Consider the following 24,340-nt stretch of genomic DNA (forward strand, 5'->3'; position numbering starts at 1 on the left):
ATTATTCATTCTTTTATTCTAAAGAGAATACAAAAATAAACTTCTCATCATAATTGAAAATTGTTATGTTGAAAGAGAAAGCTGACCTCTGGCTTTATTCTGTATGAATATATGGTCAATTTTGTCTATTCATAATAATATTATTTATTGTTACTTTAAAGATACATTATAATTATTTAAAATTCTCGAAAGCTAATTATCTTTAATTTTACACATTATCTGTATGAATAATTTTTTAAAATGAATAAAAAAATTCATTAATTCTTTATATATTTAAAGAAATGATGTTAATGTTTTTTCCTCCTCCTTCCTCTTAATCTTAAGTTCTGGTAAGACATTACCATATTGATATTTATGGTTTATTTACCATATTGATCCATATACTATATTAGTAAGACATTATGAAATTGATCAATATGGTAATGTCTTACTACCATATTGGTCTAATTGCCATACTGATGCATGTACCATATTGTATTTCAAAGAATTTAAATATATACTCCTTATTTTTATATACTGAGATTTTGTAAATTTAGTATCTTATGTAACAGAAAAAAAAGGATACATTGTAGTATCAAAATCATCATTTGCTAAGAATCATGTGCATAATTTCAATTTCAATTTATCTTATTTTTAAAAATTTCTTATTTTTTATGTCTATTATTTATTTATTTATTTTATTCATTTTGTGCTGTACCTTATAATTTCTACATTTTTCCTATTTTTCAGAAAACTACAACAAAAAAAATATTTTAGAACTTTTGTCATATATTAAATGGAAGTTTATCAAACCATCTTTCATATGTGATCATTTTTCGTTTCATAACATATTTATGCATTTGTTTAATTTTATTTGAAAGGTATAATTCAAAAATTCTGATCAACTTGCTTAATTAAATCTTTATAGCTGTACATTTGAATAATCAATGTATTTAATTCACTTCATCTTAATGGATAATAAAGTCAGTGTATGCTTGTATTTTTATTGTGTATCTAAATTTGATCTTGAACTCACAGCAAAAGTTTGCTTATATTTATTTTGACTTTTTTTATTTCATTAATATTACGTATCCAAATTACTTGTTTGTTTTGACTTGGTTATTTCTTTTTATCACTTATCGAAAAATGGATATTATTGTATGAGAAATTGCATGAAATTTGGATTAATTAGTTAAATTCCTTCATCTTTAACTGATTGTTGGTTGAAAAATCAGCAGTGTGTATATTGCTTGAATGTTAGTTGTTTGGGAAAAGCCACAGATCTGTTATGGCGTGAGCTGTTGTGGTGTGAAAATTTCGATAGCAGAGTGCTTAGTGAATTGCATTTCTTATTAACTAAACATCATTTTAAAATATCAGGCACAATTCATAACATTTTTGTTACTTCAATGTTTGATTGAATAATTTATAAGATCACGAATGCATTTGATTCTAACTTAAAATCACATTTTATGGGTATTGATGACCATTAATTTTAATAACATGTTTGGTTTTCCACATTTTGATACTGCATGCAAATTTGGAGAATTTGGAGTCATAGTCTTTATTTGACCAAATTTTGAAACGACAAAATCCTAATGGTTCTCATCTAACTATAATCATCAAGTCATGTGGCTTAGTCGTATGACTATGATTGAAATTGTAGTATTTCAAATTTGATATCTGATTCACTTTATGGGCCTGTTGCATTGAAATTTGTTGCTGAAGATCAAATGTTCTCCCACTTTAGTGGCATTGTAATTTGGAAGCGAGTGCCGTCCTCATCATCTGACTATGTTTCGGAATTTTTAAGTTTGTTCCTTAAATGGCCCCTTTTGTTGTTTCAAAGCAAGACATGAATATAATTAAATAAAACTAAGAGTTAACTGTTTTGACCAGAATATAATTTATTTAGATTATAATTTTTGTTTTGGTTATCATTTTATTTGTGTTATCATTTTATTTGGTATAATAGTCCATGAATAATCTGTGATGTGTTACTTATGATACTTGATATGTTAATTTATGGATTTCATATGATATTATTATGAATTTGTTATATACATGAGTATCCGATTTCGTTTACAAATTTCAAGCATATGATAATCCTTTGTTTAAACGCAACATAAGAAAGTAAATGGAGTATTTAAAATAAATCTTAAATCAAAGCAAAATAAAAAAAAAAATTCATAAACAAGCTTATTTTATTTCATAAAAGCATTTTTATCGAAAGTATACAAAAAAACTGTTTTTTAAGCTTGATTAAATTCTTTAAAAAATTCAATAATAGCATCCAAATGTTTGTAAAAGCTCATAAATATTACTGCAAACAATAAAAATTTATAAATGAATTTAAACATTTTTTGATCATTTATTTGCATTTTGTTATTTGTGTGACATTTAAAAAAATACATGATACATTTGCATGATGAAAAAATAGGGGATATTTGAGGTGAGATTATACAATTTTGGTTTCTAAATTTTAGTTGTATTTTTATATATTACAACTGATGATAAAAAAGGATCTATAAATTTAATGAAAATTAGCAAATGAAGGAACTGTAGTATGATATTTTAAATCACTGGTTCAATAGCATTCACTCACATATTTTTATCACTTCGCTGAATTTTAAAATGCTTCCTTTAATATGCTTTCATTTTATGTATGCTAATAATGAGTATGATTTATAAAAAGCATATGATATCTTATTGCAGCATGAAACAATTTGGAACTAAATGGATTGTTCAGTGACATTCGTCATGTGACTGTACTGTCACATGAATCTTTTTTGCAAATAAATAAAATGACTCTTTGTTGATATTCATTTATTATTTTAAAGTTATTTTACAATAATTCTGATTGAATAATATATTTTTTTTTCTTTTTACTTCCATTGAAGTTGGTGTATCGCAACCAGGATACTATCTTCAAATACAAATGAATGAAAAGAAGCAAACATCTATACCAAGAAGCCGTGGAAGGCCTAGATCAGAAGCAATAATTGCGAAACATCGATGCCCATTTTGCCCGAAGCAGTTTTATTCTAAATTCGAATTAGTTCGTCATACTCGAGTGCATACTGGAGAGAAGCCATTTGGTTGTGATTTATGTTCCAGATGCTTTAAAAGCAAACAAGCTTTGAAATACCACAAGATACAAGTGCACCATTCCTAGACGAAAAATTATTTTTGTGTATCAAATGTTTCATCATGCTGGTAAAAAGGATATTTAGTTCTCATTCTTATAAATTCATACAAGTTTTCTTTAAAAACATAGTGAACTTTTCAAACTAACCATGCTTTGAAATATCATAAGATACAAATGCACTATTCATAGATGAAAAAGTTCTTTCGTGTACGTTTGGGATGTTTTCGACTACGAAAATCGTCGAAATTTGGTTGTAAAAGACATTTATTTGGTTGCAGAAGACATTTTATATTTTCAAATTAATATTATATTGCCTGTAATGTACTGATACTCATTGAAAGACAGTTCGTTTTTATTTTTAAATACCATAAAAATATTTTATTCATAAACTAATTGTTTTTTATAACAAATCAAAATATGTTCTCATGAGATAATTAACTAGTTCATTGGAAGGGATTAAATAAAAGTGGACTTCATGAATAAATTTCAATTTTATTTTTGAATCTTCTGCTGTAAAAAAGGGTTGGACTTTGTTTATGCAATACATATAAATGAGTTCTTACTTGGAACTGATCGTTTTTTTGTTTTTTTATATATATATATGTTGGCGCTGTAGTGAGTTGGCAAGATTAAATAATGGTTTAATATTCATAGTGAAAAATCAGTATGTGGTGGAAGTAGAATTTTGAATAAAATCACTTCCACTTTGAATCATCAAAAATTACAGTTACATAAAGAGTTCATTAGTTACACTTAACTTATTTTCATATCCTTGAAATAAAGAAAGATTTAAATCATATTGAATGTCATACAGATTGAAAATAATGTTTTTCATTTTGAATATTCCTTTAAAAATAAATGTTCAGAAAAAATACAAATATGTTCTGCAGATGAATAATGCTTCCAAATGACGTACTAAAAGATTTCGTATGAATGCAATGAGAAAACAATTATTTGCATACTAAAAATTTGTAAAAAACTAATGTTTTGAGAAACGAACAGGAGTTACATCACTTTATTATAGCCCTATTAAATACTTTTGTAAAGAATAATTCATGGGCTTTCGATTTTTCAAATTTGTATGTATCAAAAAAGTGTTAATAGCCAATCAGCAAAATATTCCTTTTTCTATGAGGCAAAAATTTTTAAAAATAGGGTTGTGTTTTTTTACTTCTATTTCAAGGTACAAACAGTCCCAGTTTGTACAAATTTTTTAAAAAATGTATTTAAATATTGATCAAAATCTGAAAATTCCATTTTAATATTTTATATCTATAATATATGCTTATATGTGTATAAAATAAATTTATTTTGTTAGGTAATATTGTTAATAAATAGTGACGATGCAGAAAATTAAGTGAAATTTAAATTCCATTTCTTAAAGCATTGTCTTTGAAAATTCTCTGTGTATTATAATGTTTGAAGAAATTTTACATAATTTATAAAAATAGACTCTGTAATATTATAATATAAATGTGTATATCTTCTGAAATTTGCAGCAAGCTCCGATAACAGATTTGGGTGAAATCAAATACTGCAAGTGCTCATTCTGCCCAAAACTTTTTCCATTCAAATCTAAATTGAATTAACATATTTCTGTACATACTGAGATTTAAGTGCTCTCTTTGTAATCAAACTTTTCAATTCAAAGAAGGTTTGAAGTATCATCAAATGAAAAACAATCACTTCTGATTGTCACATTTCATGCATAAAAATATTTATGTGTAACAAGATTGCTACTAATAAATTGTTGCTTGTGTTTCAAGTTGATTGTGATTTACAAAAAAGAAAAGAAAATTTAAAGGAATTTAAATTAATTCTATGTTAAAAGAATTATAGAAGATTGACACCATTATTAAATATTTATAAATAAAAAGAAAACATAAATATATTAATTTTATTTTTCATTTTTTCTCTAGCTATACAAAAATTGAAAGAAATTGTCTGTAAATGAAATTTACTTCAAGCTCTAATATTACATATCAGTAAAGGCAGATGCCATAGGTGCCTACACTTCTTCAGGTCATTTCCATTCTCTATGTTGAATCAGCATGTTCTTACCCACTCAGGAGAAAAGCCATTTAAATGTTTCGTTTGTAAACAAAGTTTTACAAGAAAAGAAGCTTTGGTATATCATCTCGTCACAAATAATCAGTTTTGTTCACAACATTTAACAAATATAAAAAAGATGTAAAACAATTTTGTAAGACTGGCTGAAATGACTGATTTTTATTTTGGGCTGAATATGATTATAAAAATGTAAAAAGGATATTTTTTAATTAACTTTATTATTTTAAAAGGAAAATGAAAACATTATATATTAGTTAATAAAATGAGAAAAACATTTATTAACTGGGTTTTTATTTTTCTCTAGCAGCTGTAAAATATGAGGAAATCATCATTGAACAAAATCTGCATGAAGAACTGATGTCGAATTTATGTAAAGGTAGACGCTACAAGTGTCCACACTGCCCGAAACATTTTCCATTCAAATCTGCATTGAATCGACATATGGCTGTACATACTGGAGAAAGGCCGTTTCAATGCCGTATTTGTAATCAAAGCTTTCAACGAAAAGAAGGTTTGAAATATCACCAAGTAACCAATAATCACATTTGGTGAAATAAAAGAATGATTCACAACCGTGGTGTAAGTTTGTGTAAACACAATTGATGACTCTTTTTTTTTATTGGAATATATAATTTTAAAAAATTATATATGTATGTATGAATATTACTAATTCTTTTATTCTAAAGAGAATACAAAAGAAAACTTCTCATCATAATTAAAAATTGTTATGTTTAAACCGAAAGCTGACCTTTGGCTTTATTCTGTATGAATACATGTACAATATTGTCCATTATTAATAATATTATTTATTGTTATTTTAAAGATACATTATAATTATTTAAAATTATCAAAAAATAATTGTATTTTATTTTACACATTATCTCTATGAATAATCTTTTAAATAGAATATAAATAAATGAAAAATATCATTAATTATTTGTAGATTAAAAGAAATTTTGATGGTTTTAATGTTTTTGCCCCCTCCTTCCTCTTAATCTTCAGTTATGGTAAGACATTACCATACTGATGCTTTCGGTCCAATTGCCATATTGATCCATTTATTATATTAGTAAGACATTATGAAATTGATCTGTATGAATATATATGGTAATGCCTTACTACCATATTGGTCTAATTACCATACTGATCCATATACCATATTGTATATCAAAGAATTTAAATATATACTCATTATCTTTGAATACTGAGATTTTGTAAATTTAGTATCTTATTTAATAGAAGAAAAGAATCCAATTGTATGTGTTTTTAAATCATAAATCAATCTTGCTAGAATCATGTACATAATTTCAATTTATAATTTTAAAATTGCTTTACAAATTTTCTTATTTTTAAATATATTTTTAAAAATTTCTTTTATTTTATGTCTATTTTTAAAAAAAAAATATTTTTATTAATTTCATGCATATGCTTAAAAATTTCTACATTTTCCCTATTTATCAAAAAACTACAACAAAAATAATATTGAAAAATATTTAGAACTTTTGTATTATGTTAAATGGAAGCACTCATTTATAATATCGTCTTCCACATGTGATCATTTTTCGTTTCATAACATTGGCGCCCAAGTGTTTAATTTTATTTCAAATATATAATTTAAAAATTCTTATTACTTTCTTATATTCTTACTATTCTTATTAATTTATAAAAATTACTTTCTGAAATATGTAATGGCACTTTTGAATAATAAATATATATTTATTGTGTCCGTTAAATTTTTTTTTTTTTTTTTTCTTTTTTGCATTTAAAGCAAACGTTTGATTATATTTATTTCAACTTTTTTTTATTTCATTCATATTACATAACCAAATTACTTGTTTATTTTGCCTTTTTCATTTCTTTTTATTACTCCAAAAAAGGATTTTATTGTATGAGCAGTTGCATGGAGTTTGGATTAATTAGTTAAATTTCTTCACCTTTATCTAATCATTTGTTGAAAAATCAGCAATGTTTATTTTCATAATTAGAAAATTCTTTTTTATTTATCTGAATCTTAGTTGATCGGGAAAAGCCACAGAAGGTAATGTAGATGTTGTGGTATGAAAGTTTGGATAGACATTTGCTTACTCAATTGCCATTATGAAACACAACCCTTAATAACATTGTAAGCTCACGAATGCCATTTGATTCTAACTTAAATTCACATTGTATGGGGTATTGATGACCATTAAATTTAATAACATTTTTGGTTTTCCACATTTTGATGCTGTATGCAGATTTAGAGAATGGGATGCCAGATCAAGTGTCATACTTTTTATTTGACCAAATTTCGAAATGACAAATGGTTCTTGCCTAACTATAATCATCAAGTCATGTGGCTTAGTCGTATTGCTATGACTTTGAAATTGTAGCATGCCAAATTTGATATATCATTCATTTTATGGGCCTGTTGCATTGAAATTTGTTGCTGAAGGTCAAATATTCTTCCACTTTTGTGGCATTGTAATTTGGAAGTGGGTGTCAGCCTAAGTGTCGTCCTCATCATCTGACTATATTTCAGAATTTTTAAGTTTGTTACTTAAATGGCCCCTTTCATTGTTTCAATGAAAAATTAGCAAAGGAAATAACTTTAGCATGATATTTTAAAACATTGGTACAATAGCACTCGCCGGCTTAGGATGTGAAATTGATTTTTTAAAATGTTTCTTCTGATTTGCTTTCATTTTGTATATGCTAATAAAGAATATGACTTATAAAAAGAATAGAACATCTTATTACAGCAAAACAACTTGGAACTAAACGGCTTGTCCAATTACATTCGTCATGTGACTGTCATGTCATGTGAATCTTTTTATCAAATAAATAAAGTAACTGTTTGTTGATTTTCATTTAATATTTATAAAGTTATTATCACAATAATTCTAAATGAACAATAGGTGGGTTTTTTTTTTCTTTTTATCTTTCATTGAAGTTGGAGTATTGCAACCAGAATACTATCTTCAAATACAAATGAATGAAAAGGAGCAAACATCTCTACCAAGAAGCCATGGAAGGCCTAGATCAGAAGTTATCATTGGGAAACACCAATGTCCATTTTACCCAAAGCAATTTTATTCGAAATGTGAATTAGTTCGTCATATTCATGTGCATACTGGAGAGAAGCCATTTGGTTGTGATTTATGTTCCAGATGCTTTAAAAGTAAACAAGCTATGAAATGCCACGAGATTCAAGTGCACCATTCGTAGAAAAGAAAGTACTTCTGTTTGTCACTATATGAAATGTGTGAGTCATGCTGGTAAAAAGGATATATAGTTCTCATTCTTAAATATTCATACAAGTTTTCTTTAAAAACATAGTGGATTTTTCAAAGTAACCATGCTTTGAAATACTACAAGATACAAATGTACCATTCATAGAAGAAAAAGGACGTTCGTATATGTTAGGGACATTTTTGACAACGAAAATTGTTGAAATTTTCATTGTAAAAATAAATATGTACATGCAACGAAATTTGCACCAAGATCTAATATCATATTTGGGTAAAATCAAATACTGCAAATGCTCATACTGCCTAAAACTTTTTCCCTTCAAATCTGAACTGAATCAACATATTCCTGTACATACTGGAGGAAAACCTTTCAAGTGCTCTGTTTATAATCAAAGTTTTCAATGCAAAGAATGTTTAAAGTATCATCAATACAAGAATATTCACTTCTGATTGTCACATTTCATGAATAAAAATAGTTATGCGTAACAGTTTGCAAGATTGCTACTAATAAATTGTGGCTTGTATTTCAAGTTGAATATGATTTACAAAAAGAGAAAAAAAAATCACCAGAAAATATAAATGAATTTAAATTAATTGTAAGTTAAAAGAATTATAGAAGCTTCACATCATTATTAAAAATTCATAAATAATAGAAAATACATATGTATTAACTTTATTTTTCATTTTTCCTCTAGCTATACAAAATTGAAAGAAACTGTCTGTGAACAAAACCTACATCAAGCTCTGATGTCACATGTCAATAAAGGCAGATGCCACAGCTGTCCCCACTGCTCCAGGTCTTTTCCATGCAAATCTAAATTGAAGCGGCACATTCTTATGCACACAGGAGAAAAGCCATTTAAATGTTCTGTTTGTAAACAAAGTTTTAGATAAAAGAAAGGTTTGAGATATCATCAAGTCACAAATAATCACTTCTAATCACAACATTATTAAATTAAAAAAAGATGTTAAACAATTTTTTATGCCTGCCATAAATGAATTGATTTCTATTTTGGGCTGAATATGATTATAAAAATGTACAAAGGATACTTTTGAATTAATTTTGCTATTTTGAAGGCATTATAAAAACATTATTAGAAATTAATTATTAAAATGAGAAAAACATATTGACAATATTAACTGAGTTTTTATTTTTCTCTAGCTGCTAGAAAATATGAGGAAATCATCACCGAACAAAATCTGCATGAAGAATTGATGTCGTATTTATGTAAAGACAGACGCTACAAGTGTCCACACTGCCCAAAACATTTTCCATTCAAATCTAAATTGGATCGACATATGCCTGTACATACTGGAGAAAGGCCGTTTAGATGCCGTATTTGTAATCAAAGCTTTCAGCGAAAAGAAGGTTTGAAATATCACCAAATCACAAATAATCACATTTGGTGAATTAAAAAAATGATTCACAACCATGGTGTATGTTTGTCAAACACAAATGATTGCTCTTATTTTGAATTGGAACAACTGATTTTTAAAAAAACTATATGTGTATGTATGAATCTTATTCATTCTATTATTCTGAAAGAAAGTTTCTCGACATAATTAAAAATCGTTATATTAAAAGGGAAAGTTGATTTCTTGCTTTATTATGTATGAATACATATACAATATTGTATGTTAAAAACAATGTTATTTATTGTTATTTTGATGTCACAATAAAATTATTTAAAATTCTCAGAAGATAATTGTATTTTATTTTACATATTATCTTTATTACATTTTATTTTTAAAAAAGAATATAGATGAAAAAAAATCACATAATCACCTTGTTTATTAAAAGAAACATTGATTGTGTTAATGCCCCCTCCCCTTTCATTAATCTTTGGTTCTGGAAAAACATTACCATATTGATCCATGTGGATCAATCTGGTAATGTCTTACTACCATATTTATAATATGGTTTAATTACCATTTTGATCCATATACCATACAGTATTTCAAAGAATTTAAATTTATACTACTTATCTTTTATACTGAAATGTTGTAAATTTAGTATCTTATCAAAGGATGCAACAGAAGAAAAGAATCCAGATGTATGCATATTTAAGTCATAAATCAATCTTATTAAAAATCACTTACATAATTTTAATTTATTATTTATAATTTTTAAATTACTATATAAATTTACATATTGTTTAAATATAGTTTTTAAAATTTCTTTTATTTCATGTCTATTTTTTTAAATGTTTTTTATTACTTTTTTTTTTTTTTTTTTTTTTTTTTGCATACACTGCAAATTTCTACATTTTTACTATTTTTCAAAAAACTGCTAACAAATTTTTTGTTAAATGTTTTAGAATTTTTATCTTTTGTTAAATGGCAGCACAAATTTATAATACCATCTTTCACATATGAGTATTTTTCATTTCAGAGTGTTTGACGTGCATGCATTTAATTTTATTTGAGATATATAATCAAGAAATTCTCATGAACCTACTTTCTGAAATGTTTGTTGCTGCACTTCTGAATAATAAATGTATTTGCTGCATTTTATCTTAGTGGATAATAAAGTGGATGTACGCTTGTATTTTTATTGTGTATATTAAATTTGTCCTTGTATTCAAAGCAATTTGTATTTTGCTTGTATTTATTTTGACTTGTTTCATTTTATTAATATTACTGATCCAAATTACTTGTTTATTTCTTTTTATTACTTATCTAAAAATGATTATTGTTTTATGAGAAACTGCATAGAGTTGGGATTAATTAGTTAAATTCCTTTATCTTTATCTAATTGTTTGTTGAAAAATCAGCAGTGGGTATTTTCATAATTAGAAAATTCTCTTTATTTGTCTGAGTGTTAGTTGCTTGAGAAAAGCTTTAGAAGATCAGGTTGTGAGGTGAACATTTGGATAGATGTGTGCTTACTCAATAGCCATTATGAGACGCAACCTTTAATAACGTTGTTACTAGGGATTGCAATACCGGACCAAAATTTCAATACCGGTATTCGGTATTTTTTAGATTTTAATACCGGTATTAGAAATTTTAGAAAAAGAAAGAAAACACAGGTGTTTCTTTGTTTTATTTGCCAGTTTTATAAAAGAGTGTAAATATCACCAAAAATAATATGTACCTTATAAATTATAACATTATATAAAGAATCATAAAAAAGTAAAGGAACAACTTATTAATTTAAATCACAAAAAAAGTGCAAATATCACTATTCAGTCTGCGGTACTATTACAAATTTTTGAAATGTGATTTTAAAAAACATGATGCATTAATTGTACTGTCATTAAGCCTTCAAAGCAATTTCGTGTAAAAATTTCCAGCTGCCGAAAACGCTCTTTCGGCATCTACGCTAGTTGGTGATACTGTTAGCAATGCGCGATACACTTTTTCTAAGTATTTACATCTACATAGTTCATCTTCAAATAAATCAATTTCACGTCGGATGGTTTTGGATATAGCTTATATCTGTATTGTATTTTGGTTCGGTGATTTTTTTTTATTTATCGGTAATTCTAATTTTTGTTCAAGAGACAATTCCTTTTCACTATCGACATTAGTGTCATCATAACCTTCGATAACTGAACCGAATTCTTCTGAAAGTTGATAGGTTTGTGCGTAAAAAATTTTAAGAAAATTTACTATAAACTTAATCAAATTTGAATTGATTATTTTCTTTTCTTCTTTTTCATTTTCATTTTTAAAATCATTATAATTATGTAAATACCATAAGACATATTCTATTTCGGTATGCCTTTCTTCTGTGCGATTTTTCAATGTAATATATAATTCTTCAGATAGTGATGTGTGCTGTTCTTTCATGACTGCAACATGAAATTGATTGTTGCATTAGCTGTTAATAAATTAAAATCTCTCCGACATAATGCCTTTATAGTCAGTTTTATTGGAAGTAGAGCTGATGTAGTTCTGGATATTAAGTCGAATTCACTATATGAAAAATCAATTTATAGGTTTAAGTCGATTATTGCTTTTTGGATTGGATTTCTAAATTTCAAAAATTGTTCCATCATTAGGAATAAACTGTTCCAACGTGTCTTAGAATCTATTATTAACATATATTCTGTTTTATTTTCAGTTAGTATATATTTTTGTAAAATGGCAATTTTTGTAGGGGAACGTTTAAATATCTTAACAATTTTTCGAACTTTATAAATTATAGGAAGCGATTTTTGATGGGTATTATTTCATCCTCATTAACAATATCTTCTTCAACAATTACGTTGTCATTATCTTCTTTGTCAATATCACTCTCACTCTTACTCTCTTCAATGTCGGAATCCAAAGTTTCTATATCCACAATATTTGGGTTCTTCTGTTCTTTATTTTTTTGGTATAATACATCTATTACTCCTAATTGAATTCCATGAGCATAGCACAATTGCTGATTTGCACCAATCAACTTTCCAACTTTTTTTCATAACTGTTGCTCCAGTAGTCGTTATGGATTCAATATCTCCTTTCAGGGATAATCCATGTTTCGCTAATTTAGATTTAAGCAATTAATTAAGTCATTCATTAGCTAATTAATTTCGCCCGTTAGGGAGACATAAAAACAAAAACGTATACTATTTTGCTATGTTGGCGATCCCTGAACATTTAATGGAGATCATTTAAAAAATTTCTAGTAAATACCGAAAAACCGGTATTTAAACTTGTGAATACCGGTATTAAAAAATTGTACAAATGGCTCAAAATACCGGTATTCGGTATCCCGGTATACCGGTATTGCAATCCCTAGTTGTTACTTTAAAGTAAAATGTTTGATTGAATAATTTATAAGATCACAGATGTACCATTTGATTCTAACTTAAATTCAATTTTTATGGGGCTTCATGAAGCATCAAATTTAGTAATGTATTTGGTCTTTCACATTTGATGCTCTATGAAAATTTTGAGAATGGGATGCCAGATCTAGTACCATCCTCTGCATTTGACCAAATTTCAAAATGATTCCTAATAGTTTCATCTAACTATAATCATCAGGTCATGTGACTTAGTGTTATCGTTATGACTTTGAAATTGTAGTGTACCAGATTTGATATCTGATTCACTATATGGGCCTGTTGTATTGAAATTTGATGCTGAAAGTCAAATGTTCTTCCACTTGTATGATTTTGGAATTGGGTGTGAACCTAAGTGCTGTATGCAGCATCTGACTGTGTTTCAGAATTATGAGGTTGTTTCCTTAAATAGCTCTTGTGTTGCTTCAAAGCTGGAGTAAGCAAAGCTAAAAATTAACTATTTTGTATTCTAATCACTATATTTAGATTATACCTTTTGTTTTCGGAGTACATTATTTTGTTTGGCATAATAATCCATATGCCACTTGATATGTTCATTTCTGAATTTCATATAATTTTAGTTTTAAATTGTAATGTATATGAATATCAAATTTACAAATATGAAAAATATAATAATCCTATGTTTAAACAACTTATAGGGGAATTAGTAATTGATTAATGTAAATCTTAATCAAAGACATTCTTTCATAAATATTCAAAAACTGGTTTTTAAGCTTGATTAAATTCTTTTTAAAAATTGAATAATAACATAAACTGCTTGTAAAATCTCATAAATATTACTGTAAGCAATTGCTGTTTATAAATAAATGATCAGAGCATTATGATAATTTAATTGTATGTTATTATTTGAGTGACATTTTTTTTAAATAACAAAAGTTCTGCATGGAGAAAAAATAATCAATTGCAAGGAATTGTTCGTAACTATGCATTTTTTTTGAGTGAATTAGAATTAAATTAGCTTCCTTAACATAAAGTTTTGTTTTCCAAATTTTGGATGGATTTTTATATATTACAAGTAATGAATAAAGAAGTTCTATTTTGTTTTAATTTATGTTTTGTTTAATTAATGAAAAATTAGCATATGAAGTAACTTTATCATGATATTTTAAATCATAGGTACAATAGAACTCACTTTATTAGGATGTGAAATTGATTTTTTTAAATGTTTTTTTTATTTACTTTCATTTTATATATGCTAATAAAGAATATGACATCTTATTGCAGCATAAAACAACTTGGAATTAAATGACTCATCCAGTTATATTCATCATGTGACTGAGATGTCACATGATATTTTTTGACAAATAAATGAAATGTCTGTATGTTGATTTTCATTTATATTTATAAAGTTTTTTTCTAATTGAATAATATTTTTTCTCTCTTCCACAATCAGGACACTATTTTCAAATGCAAATGGATGAGAGGAAGCAGTCATTTCTACCAAGAAGCCATTTAAGGCCTAGATCAGAAGTAATCATTGGAAGACACCAATGTCCATTTTGCCTGAAGCAATTCTATTCAAAATTCGAATTAGTTCGTCATACTCGAGTGCATACTGGAGAGAAGCCGTTTAGCTGCGATTTATGTTCCAGATGCTTTAAAAGAAAAGAAGGTTTGAAATACCACAAGAGACATGTGCACCATTTATAGAAGAAAAAGTACTTATGTTGTTTAGTGTATCAAATGTGTGTATTATGTTGATAATACATACAAATTTTCTTTAAAAATATAGTGGACTTTCTAAAGTAGCCATGCTTGAAATATATGACAAGATACAAATACACTATTCATAGATGAATAAGTACTTTCATTTATGTTTGGGATGTTTCGACTATGTTTGTTTTTATTTTAAAACACCATAAAAATATTTTATTCATAAAGTATTTTTTATAGCAAATTAAAATATGTTCTCATGAAATTATGAACTACTTCATTGGAAAGGATTAAATAAAGGATGGTTCTCATGAATAAATTTCAATTTTATTTTTGTATCTTTTGCAATAAAATAGCATTAGAACATGTGTATGCAATATATATAAAAATAAGTTCTTACTTGATACTGATCTTTTTCTTTTCTTTTCTTTTAATATTTGGCATTTGTGGGTGCTGTAGTGTAGTGCTGGATGTAGAATTTTCAATCAAATTACTCAAAAATTACAATTTTATTGGTTACTCAGAATTTATTTTCATTTTCATATCCTTGAAATAAAAAAAATTAAAAATTCTAAATCTTATTGAATGTGAAAGAATGTTTTTCATTTTGAATAATCCTTTTAAAAATAAGTGTTCAGAAAAAGTAAGAAATATGTTTAGAAGGTGATTAATGCTTGCAAACCAGGATAAAATTTACATGCCTTTATCATAGCCCAATTAAACAAATTTTTTAAATTAATTCATGGTACTTTCGGTTTTTCAAATTTATACATATCAAAAAAGTGTCAATAGCCTATCAGCAAAATATTCCTTATTTTATAAGGCAAAAATTTTTGAAAACAAGTTTTTTTTTTTCCTTTTTAAGGGTACAAACTGTCACAGTTCTCTTATTTTTTAAAAATAATTGTATATATATAAATTGATCAAAATCTAAAATTTCCATTTTAATATTTTATCTCCATAATATATGATTATATGTGAATAAAATAAATTTATGTTAAGTAATATTGTTAATGAATAGTGACGATCCAGAATAAGTGAAATTTAAATTCCTTTGTCTTAAAATGTTGTCTTTGAAAATTTTTTGTGTATCATAATGTTTAAAGAAATTTTACAGAATTTATAAAAATAGGCCCTGTAATATTATAATATGTGTATATCCAGTTATGTATATCCACTGAAATTTGCAGCAAGCTCTGATACCAGATTTGGGTGAAATCAAATACTGCAAGTGCTCATTCTGCCCAAAGCTTTTTCCATTCAAATCTAAATTGAATGAACTTATTTCTGTACATACTGGGATTTAAGTGCTCTGTTTCTAATCAACAGATCAAGTTTTCAACAGATTCAAGTTTCAAATCAAGCTTGTAATCAAGTTTTCAACGCAAAGAAGGTTTGAAGTATCGCCAAATCAAGAATAATCACATTTCAGGAATAAAAACAGTAATGTGTAACAGTGTTGCAAGATTGCCACTAATAAATGGTGACATGTATTTCAAGTTGAATATGAGTTTTAGAAAATATAAAGGAATTTAAATTAATTTTATTTAAAAAGAATTATTAGAGAAGCTTCATATCATTATTAAAAATTTATAAAAAGAAAATATGAATATATTAATTTTATTTTCTAATTTTCCCTTAGGTATACAAAAATTGAAAGAAGCTGTCTGTGAACAAAACCTACATCAAGTTCTGATGTCACATGTCAGTAAAGGCAGATGCCACAGCTGTCCCCACTGCTCCAGGTCTTTTCCATGCAAATCTAAATTGAATCGGCACATTCTTATGCACACAGGAGAAAAGCCATTTAAATGTGCTGTTTGTAAACAAAGTTTTAGACGAAAGGAAGGTTTGAGATATCATCAAGTCGCAAATAATCACTTCTAATCACAATATTATCAAATTATAAAAAAAGATATAAAACAATTTTTTAAGGCTGCTACAAATGAGTGGTTCTTATTTTGGGCTGAATATGATTATAAATTTCTCTTTTGAAAGAAAGATGATTGTATTATTACATTAGTATATAATAATAAATAAAATAAACAAAAGAGGTAATAACTTGATTTTTATTTATCTTTCTGTAGCTCATCACATATATAAGGAAATCATTACTGAGCGAAATCAGCATGAAGCACGTAAACGCAGTCTGAGTAAAGGCAAAGTCCACAAGTGTCCACATTGCCCAAAACATTTTCAATTCAAATATCAAGTGACTCAGCATTTACCCGTACATACTGGAGAAAGGCCGTTTCGATGCCCTATTTGTAATCAGAGCTTTCAACGAAAAGAAGGTTTGAAATATCACCAAATCACAAATAATCACATTTGGTGAATGAAAAAATGATTCACAATTATGTTGTAAGGTTACTAAATACAAATGATGGCTCTTATTTTGAATTGAAACGTCTGATTATTAAATACTTATATATGTATGTATGAATCCTATTGACTCTGTTATTCTGAAGAGAAAATAAGAAAGCTTCTCATTTAAAAATTATTTTATTAAAAGAGAAAGTTGATCTCTGGCTTTATTTTGTATTAAAACATATATAACATACTGTGTTAGTAACAATGTTATTTTTTGTGTCATTGTTATTTCGAAGGCATGAGAAAATTATTTCAATTTCTCCTAAAATAACTGTATTTTGTTTTACATATATTATCTTTACCAATAATTTTTTTAAAAATATGTTTAAAAAACATTGATGGTGTTAATGCCCCCCCCCTTCTCTTTGATTCTGGAAAAAACATAACCATGTTGATAATATGGTCTAATTGCCATATTGATTCTTATACCATATTAGGAAGACATTATGAAATTGATCCATTTGGATCGATATGGTAATGTCTTACTACCATATTGGTCTAATTATCCATATGCTACAATGTGTTAATGTCTTACTAATATGATCTAATAACTATACTGATCCATATATCCTATTGTATTTCAAAGAATTTAAATTCATACTTCTTATCTTTGTATACTGAATTTTTAGTATGTTATAAAAGGATGTAACTGAAAAAAAGCATCCAGTTGTATGCATTGTGTATGTTGTCCAGTTGTATGCAGGTCATCAATCAGTATATGTAATTTCAAAATATAATTTGAAGATTATTTTACAAATTGACTTATTTTTAAGTTTTTTTACATTTTATGTTTATTATTTTTTTAATTGTTTTTATTACTTTTTTGAATATACTTGAAAACTTCAACCCCCCCCCCATTTTTCAGAAAACATCTCCACTAAATATATATATATTGATAATTATTTTAGAAGTTTTGTCTTATATTAAATGGAAGCACTCATTTATAATATCATATTTAATCTCTGACTATTTTTTGTTTCATAATGTTTGATGTGCTAGTATTTAATTTTTTTTTTTTTGAAATATATAATTAAAAAATTATATATGAGTAAATAAACTGTATATAAAAGTACAATATATAAAATTATATATTGTACTTTTGAATAATAAATGTATTTCCTTCACTTCATCTTAATGGATAATAAAGTCAATGTATGCTTGTACTTTTATTGTGTATGTTGAATTTGTTCTTGAACTCACAGCAAAAGTTTGCTTTTATTAATTTTGATTTATTTAATGTTATTTATTTTATTTTTACTATTTATCTAAAAAGTGATATTATTGTATGGGAAATTGCATGGAGTTTGGATTAATTAGATAAATTCCTTCATCTTTATCTAATCATTTGTTGAAAAATCAGCAGCGGGTATTTTCTTAATCAGAAAATTCTCTTTAATTTCTTGAATGTTAGTTGCTTGACAAATGCCATAGAAGATCCAGTAGCTGTTGTGGTGTGAAACAGCTTGGATAGAAGAATGCTTATTCAGACGTCACTCTTATTAACTTAACATGATTTAAAAATTGAAACACATCCCAAAATGATTATGTTGTTACTTCAAAATACAATGTTGATTTTAAAATTTATAAGATCACAAATGCACCATTTGATTCTGACTCAAATTCAATTTTTTATGAGGGCTTTTGACAATCACTCAATTTAATAACTTCTGTTCGGTCATCCTCTTTTTGGTGCTGTATGCAAATTTGTAGTATAGGATACCAGATCAAGTGTCATCTTTATCTGACCAATTTCGAAATGACAAAATCTATTCTTAATAATTCTTATTTCAGCAATCCTTAGATTATGTGTCTTAGTAACATGATTATGATTTGAAAATTATGGTGTATCAGATTTTATATATATATGATCCTGTTGCATATGAAATTTGATACATAGGTCAAATGTTCTTCCACTTGTATGATATTGAAAGTGGAGAACCTAAATACCATCCCCATCATCTGACTGTGTTTCAGAATTATAAGGCTTGTTACTTAAAAATAGCCTTTGTGTTGTTTCAAAGCAGAATGTGAGTATAATTGAACTAAACTAAAAGTTAACTATTTTGTATTCTAATCAATATATTTAGATTATAATTTTTGTTTTCGGAGTGTGTTCATTTATGGGTTTCACATAATTTTTGTATTAAATTATAACGTCCAGGAGTATCAAATGTTTATAAATTTGAAAAATATGATAATCCTATGTTTAAATCACACATAGGAAAATAAATAGATTAATTAAAGTAAGTCTTGATAAAAGCCAATTCAAATTTTTCTTAATCGGTTTATTTCATATTTATAAAGGAATTTTTTCATAAATATTCAAAAATTGGTTTTTATATTCTGATTAAATTCCTTATAAAACAATAATAGCATCCAAGTGTTTAAAAAATCTCATATATATTACTTTAAGCAGGCGCAAATTATAAATGACGTAAACATTATGATAATTTAATTGTATGTTTTTGTGTACATGACATTTTTTTAATAGCCTAGATCTGCACATTAAAAAAAAATCAGCTGCATGGGTTATTTAGAGCAAGATTATGCAAGTCTTTTTTATGTCTTTTTTAGCAAGTTAATACTGAAAAGGCCTTTTTAACACACAGTTTTTTTTGCAAATATTGGTTGGATTTTATAAATATTACAACTAATAAATAAAAAAGATCAGGTTCGTCTTAATAACAAATTAAGAAACTTTAGCATGATATTTTAAATCACAAGTTCAATAGTTCTCACTCACTTAGGCTGTGAAATTGATTTTTGTAAATGTTTCTTTAAATTTATTTTCATTTTTTTTATTTAATACTAAAGAATATGACATATAAAAAAGAACATGAAACAATCTGGAACTAATTGACTTACCCAGTTGCATTTGTCATGTGACTTTGAAGTCACATGTGTCTCTTCGACAAATAAATAAATAAAATGATTATTTGTTGATTTTAATTTAATATTTTTTAAAGTTATTTTGTAATAATTCTAATTGTTTATGCATGTATATATATATATATATATATATATATATATATATATATTCTTTTTACTTTCATTGAAGGTGGTGTATCGCAACCAGGATACTATCTTCAAATACAAATGAATGAAAAGAAGAAAACATCTATACCAAGAAGCCGTGGAAGGCCTAGATCAGAAGTAATCATTGGAAAACACCGATGTCCATTTTGTGCGAAGCAATTTTATTCGAAATTCGAATTAGTTCGTCATACTCGAGTGCATACTGGAGAGAAGCCGTTTGGTTGTGATTTATGTTCCAGGTGCTTTAAAAGTAACCATTCTTTGAAATACCACAAGATACAAGTGCACCATTCGGAGAAAAAGTACTTCCTTGTATAAAACGTTTGCATCGTGTTTTGGTAAAAAGGATATTTAGTACTCATTCTTAAATATTCATGCATGTTTTCTTTAAAAAATAGAGTGGATTCTTCAAAGTAACCATACTTTGAAATACCACAAAATAGAAATGCACCATTCATAGAAGAAAAAGTACTTTCGTATATGTTTGAGACGTTTTCGACAACGAAAATCTTCGAATTTTTGGTAGTAAAAATAAAAGACATTTTTTTCAAATTAGTTTTATATTGCATGTAATGTATTGAAAGAAGGTTTGTTTTTATTTTAAAACACCATAAAAATATTTGATTCCTAAATTATTTATTTTTTTATATCCAATTATAATATGCTGTAGTGAGATAATCAACTAGTTCATTGGAAATAATTGAATATAGATGAACCTTTTGAATAAATTAAAATTATATTTTTTGAATCTTCTGCTGTAAGAAAAAAAAAAAAAAAAAAGGATTGGACCACGTTTATGCAATGCATATATACGAGTTGTTACTTACTTGAAACTGGTCATTTTTTATATCTTGTCACTTCAGACCGCTACAGTAAGTAGGCAGGAATTAAATGAAAAAATAATCTAAATAACATTGAATGCCACATAGTTTGGAGATGTTTTTTTCATCATAAATAATCTTTTGAAAATAAATAAAATAATAATAAATGCTCTGAAAAAATTAGAAATATGTTTAACTGATGATTAATGGTATCAAATAATGCAATATAAAATTTCAAATGAATGCATTGAATACTGCTTATATGAGTATTAAAAATTTGAAAAAAAAAAATCATGTTTTGAAAAATACATGAGTTACTTCACTTTATCATGGAGAATTCTATTTATTACATTTTTAAAGATTAATTCATGAAGCTCTTTTTCAAATGTGTACATATGGAAAAAGTTTTAATCACCAAGCCCCCATTTTCTCTCATTTCTTATATATATAGAAACTGATCAAATTCTGAAATTTCTATTTTAATATTTTATCTCCATAATATTTGTGAATAAAATAAATTTATGTTGTTAAGTAAAATTGTTAATGAATAGTTACGGAAGAATAAGTGAAATTTAATTTAATGATTTTAAATTAATTTAATTAAGTGAATTTCAGTCTTTTGTCTTAAAGCAATGTCTTTACATGCATTTAAAAATTCTCCCTTTATCGTAATGTTTGTGGAAATTTTACAGAATTTATAATAACAAGTCTTGTAATACATTAATATATATCTATTCATCCAATTTAGATTTCAACTTCATTCATTCGGATAGTTAAAAATCATATTTAATTTAGAAAATTTCAAAACTTTAGATGAAAATTCAATATTTATGAAAAAAATATCTTAATAAAATTTCTTAGAATTTACTTTTGCATAAAATAATCCCTACATATGTACAGAAGAGATAATAAGAAAAAAAATTGTGAGGTTATGAAGCATTCATCTTCTTAAACAGACATTAATTTTTTTAATATAGTAAAAAATTAAAGATGTGTGTGTTTTATATTGTCTCATATTATTCAGGTATTCATAGTATTCAGAGTGAAAAGTTATCGGGTCTAATTTTAACCCGATAATATGCAACCATTATTGGATATATGCTAGTATTTATTTTTATTCCTTAAATCTCATAGCTTCTCAAATTCTATCTGCATCATTTCTTAGCTTCCATGTAATTAAACGTCACAAAATCTCCTTTCAAACCTTCCTTATATTCCACAGCATTTGCGAGCAAAATTTCGTTCTTACAAAGGCAAACTACCAAAGTTTGTATCCAATTTTATATCACAGAATTTTCCACACTGTAAGGCATTTTCTTCTGATGAGTTGCGAGCTAATTTTTAGTGAGTCGTAATAAAGCATTGAATGTATTCACACATTTCGAAGAAATGTGATGAGAGTTTAAAATCTCCATCAAACCATATAGTAGCACCACAGAAGGGAAAAAAAAGTAATCCTCAAACAGGCTAAGCTCAGATCCTGAGCACTTAATCAGAATTAATTAGAACTTTTTTTTTTTTGTTATGCATTTGAAATCAATTACAGTGTACGTTAATTTCGGAGCAGTTTGCAATAATTTGTGTGAATATGTATTACATTTAATGATAAAACGTTTTTTTACACTAAAACCTCTTGAAAAAACTTGTATCGTTCGTCTCAAAAGTATAATTATTGTGCTAGATCCTTATTGATGAGTTGAGGGATGTGTCATAGCGTTCTTGAACTAAAGGTTCTAAACCTCCAATCTTAACAGGTGATTTGGGTATTTACATGGTTTTGAGATTAGTTAGCAAGTGGTTGTGCATTATGAAAGTGAATATTTTTCATGAAATAGTAAACAGATTATAATGAACATTTCGAAATAAATAAGAAGCATAATTTTATATAAGTTGTTTTTTCAGAAAAATCAATCCTAAGTCAAATCGATGTAGTAAAGCAATTAAACTTTTAGCATGCATGAGCTTTAGCTCTTGGCGTTCTTCGGAACCTTGGGGTCATAAGGCTGGATTTCTTTGGTGGCAATATATGGGTCGATACAGATGTGATTTCCAAAAAGTGGGTCACAATGTTTTAAAGTTTTGGTAACCACACTATAGCACATTTGATAGTTTTCATTTGTATCTCCGATTTGAAGAAAATCCACTGAATTTTTGTAGAGTACACATTAATTATGAATTTTTACTTTTATTTATGTAACTAATTATATTGCAGAGTCTATACATCTGTAAATCTTGATAAACGTTCTACAAACAAATGAATCAAGCTTAAAATATTTCGCCAATTTATAGTAATTTCTTATCCTTTAATTTATTTAATTAATCCATTTGGGGATGATGATTGCTGTCTGCCATAACGGAAATGAATACAATCACTGTTGGAGTAGATGCCTGGTTTTAGCATTTGATAAACGTATTTTTTCCTAATGATTGCAAATTATTGAGGATCAAGACGGCGCTAGTATTCTAATCTAGAAGGCAAAACTTTACCATTTTTATAAGAATGCTAAAAGTTCTAGACTTAAAAATTTAAGGAAGATAAAGGTATCAAAAAATAACCTAACTTTAGATAACAATCTGTAAGAATTAATTGTAATGTTTTGGAAAAACTGTGACGATATCTCAGTTTCTTTTGAGTCAGCAATAATAATAGAAGATTTCAAAACAAGAATTATTTGGTTTGCACGACTTAAACTCATTTTTAAAAGATTTTTACACCTCCAATTATTTATATATGTCACACATACATGTATATATGTGTATGTATGTATTAAATGCCTTTATAACCATTTTATAAACAACGAATCAAAACCTTAAAATACGCTTTGACCATCTCTGGATTGCAACAATTTTTAAACGTTTATATTTAACTTCTTTTATGTTTGTAAAAATAGAATTTTATAATATATTTTTCATTCCTTTCTCTATACACTGTAGTGTTAAAAATAATATATATTATACTGTATAGTGTTAAAAATATTGTATATTTCTATGTTTCTGAAGTCAGTTTGATGGTTTAAGATATAAAGAACTTAATTATCAATTAATCTATTCCATAAATTGAGTTTACTTAAATGTTGACTTCCATATAAGACACATCACCAGGTTGAATGGGGGAAAATTAATTGCAAAATCCCATAATACCTGTAATAATGAACTATGAAATATGTATTTAAAATACATTTTAATAGTGAATAAAAGCTAAATATTTTATTAGTAAAAATGCGGCGTGTAAAATAAAAT

At 26.5% G+C, this 24,340-nt stretch overlaps 1 protein-coding gene across 1 annotated transcript in view; it reads left to right on the forward strand.

Moving 5' to 3' along the window:
- Positions 1 to 9,856: 9,856 nt before the first annotated feature.
- LOC129975368 (zinc finger protein 605-like) overlaps positions 9,857 to 24,340 on the forward strand; it is a 30,261-nt gene continuing 15,777 nt past the window's right edge. Inside the window, exons 1-3 of the mRNA XM_056088431.1 lie at positions 9,857 to 9,861; positions 13,444 to 13,635; positions 23,003 to 23,142. Coding sequence (XP_055944406.1) covers positions 9,857 to 9,861; positions 13,444 to 13,635; positions 23,003 to 23,142 — 337 coding nt within the window. The remainder of the gene's footprint in view (positions 9,862 to 13,443; positions 13,636 to 23,002; positions 23,143 to 24,340) is intronic.

This window comes from Argiope bruennichi, chromosome 7, assembly GCF_947563725.1.
Source record: "Argiope bruennichi chromosome 7, qqArgBrue1.1, whole genome shotgun sequence".
In the NCBI taxonomy this organism is placed as follows: Eukaryota; Metazoa; Arthropoda; class Arachnida; order Araneae; family Araneidae; genus Argiope; species Argiope bruennichi.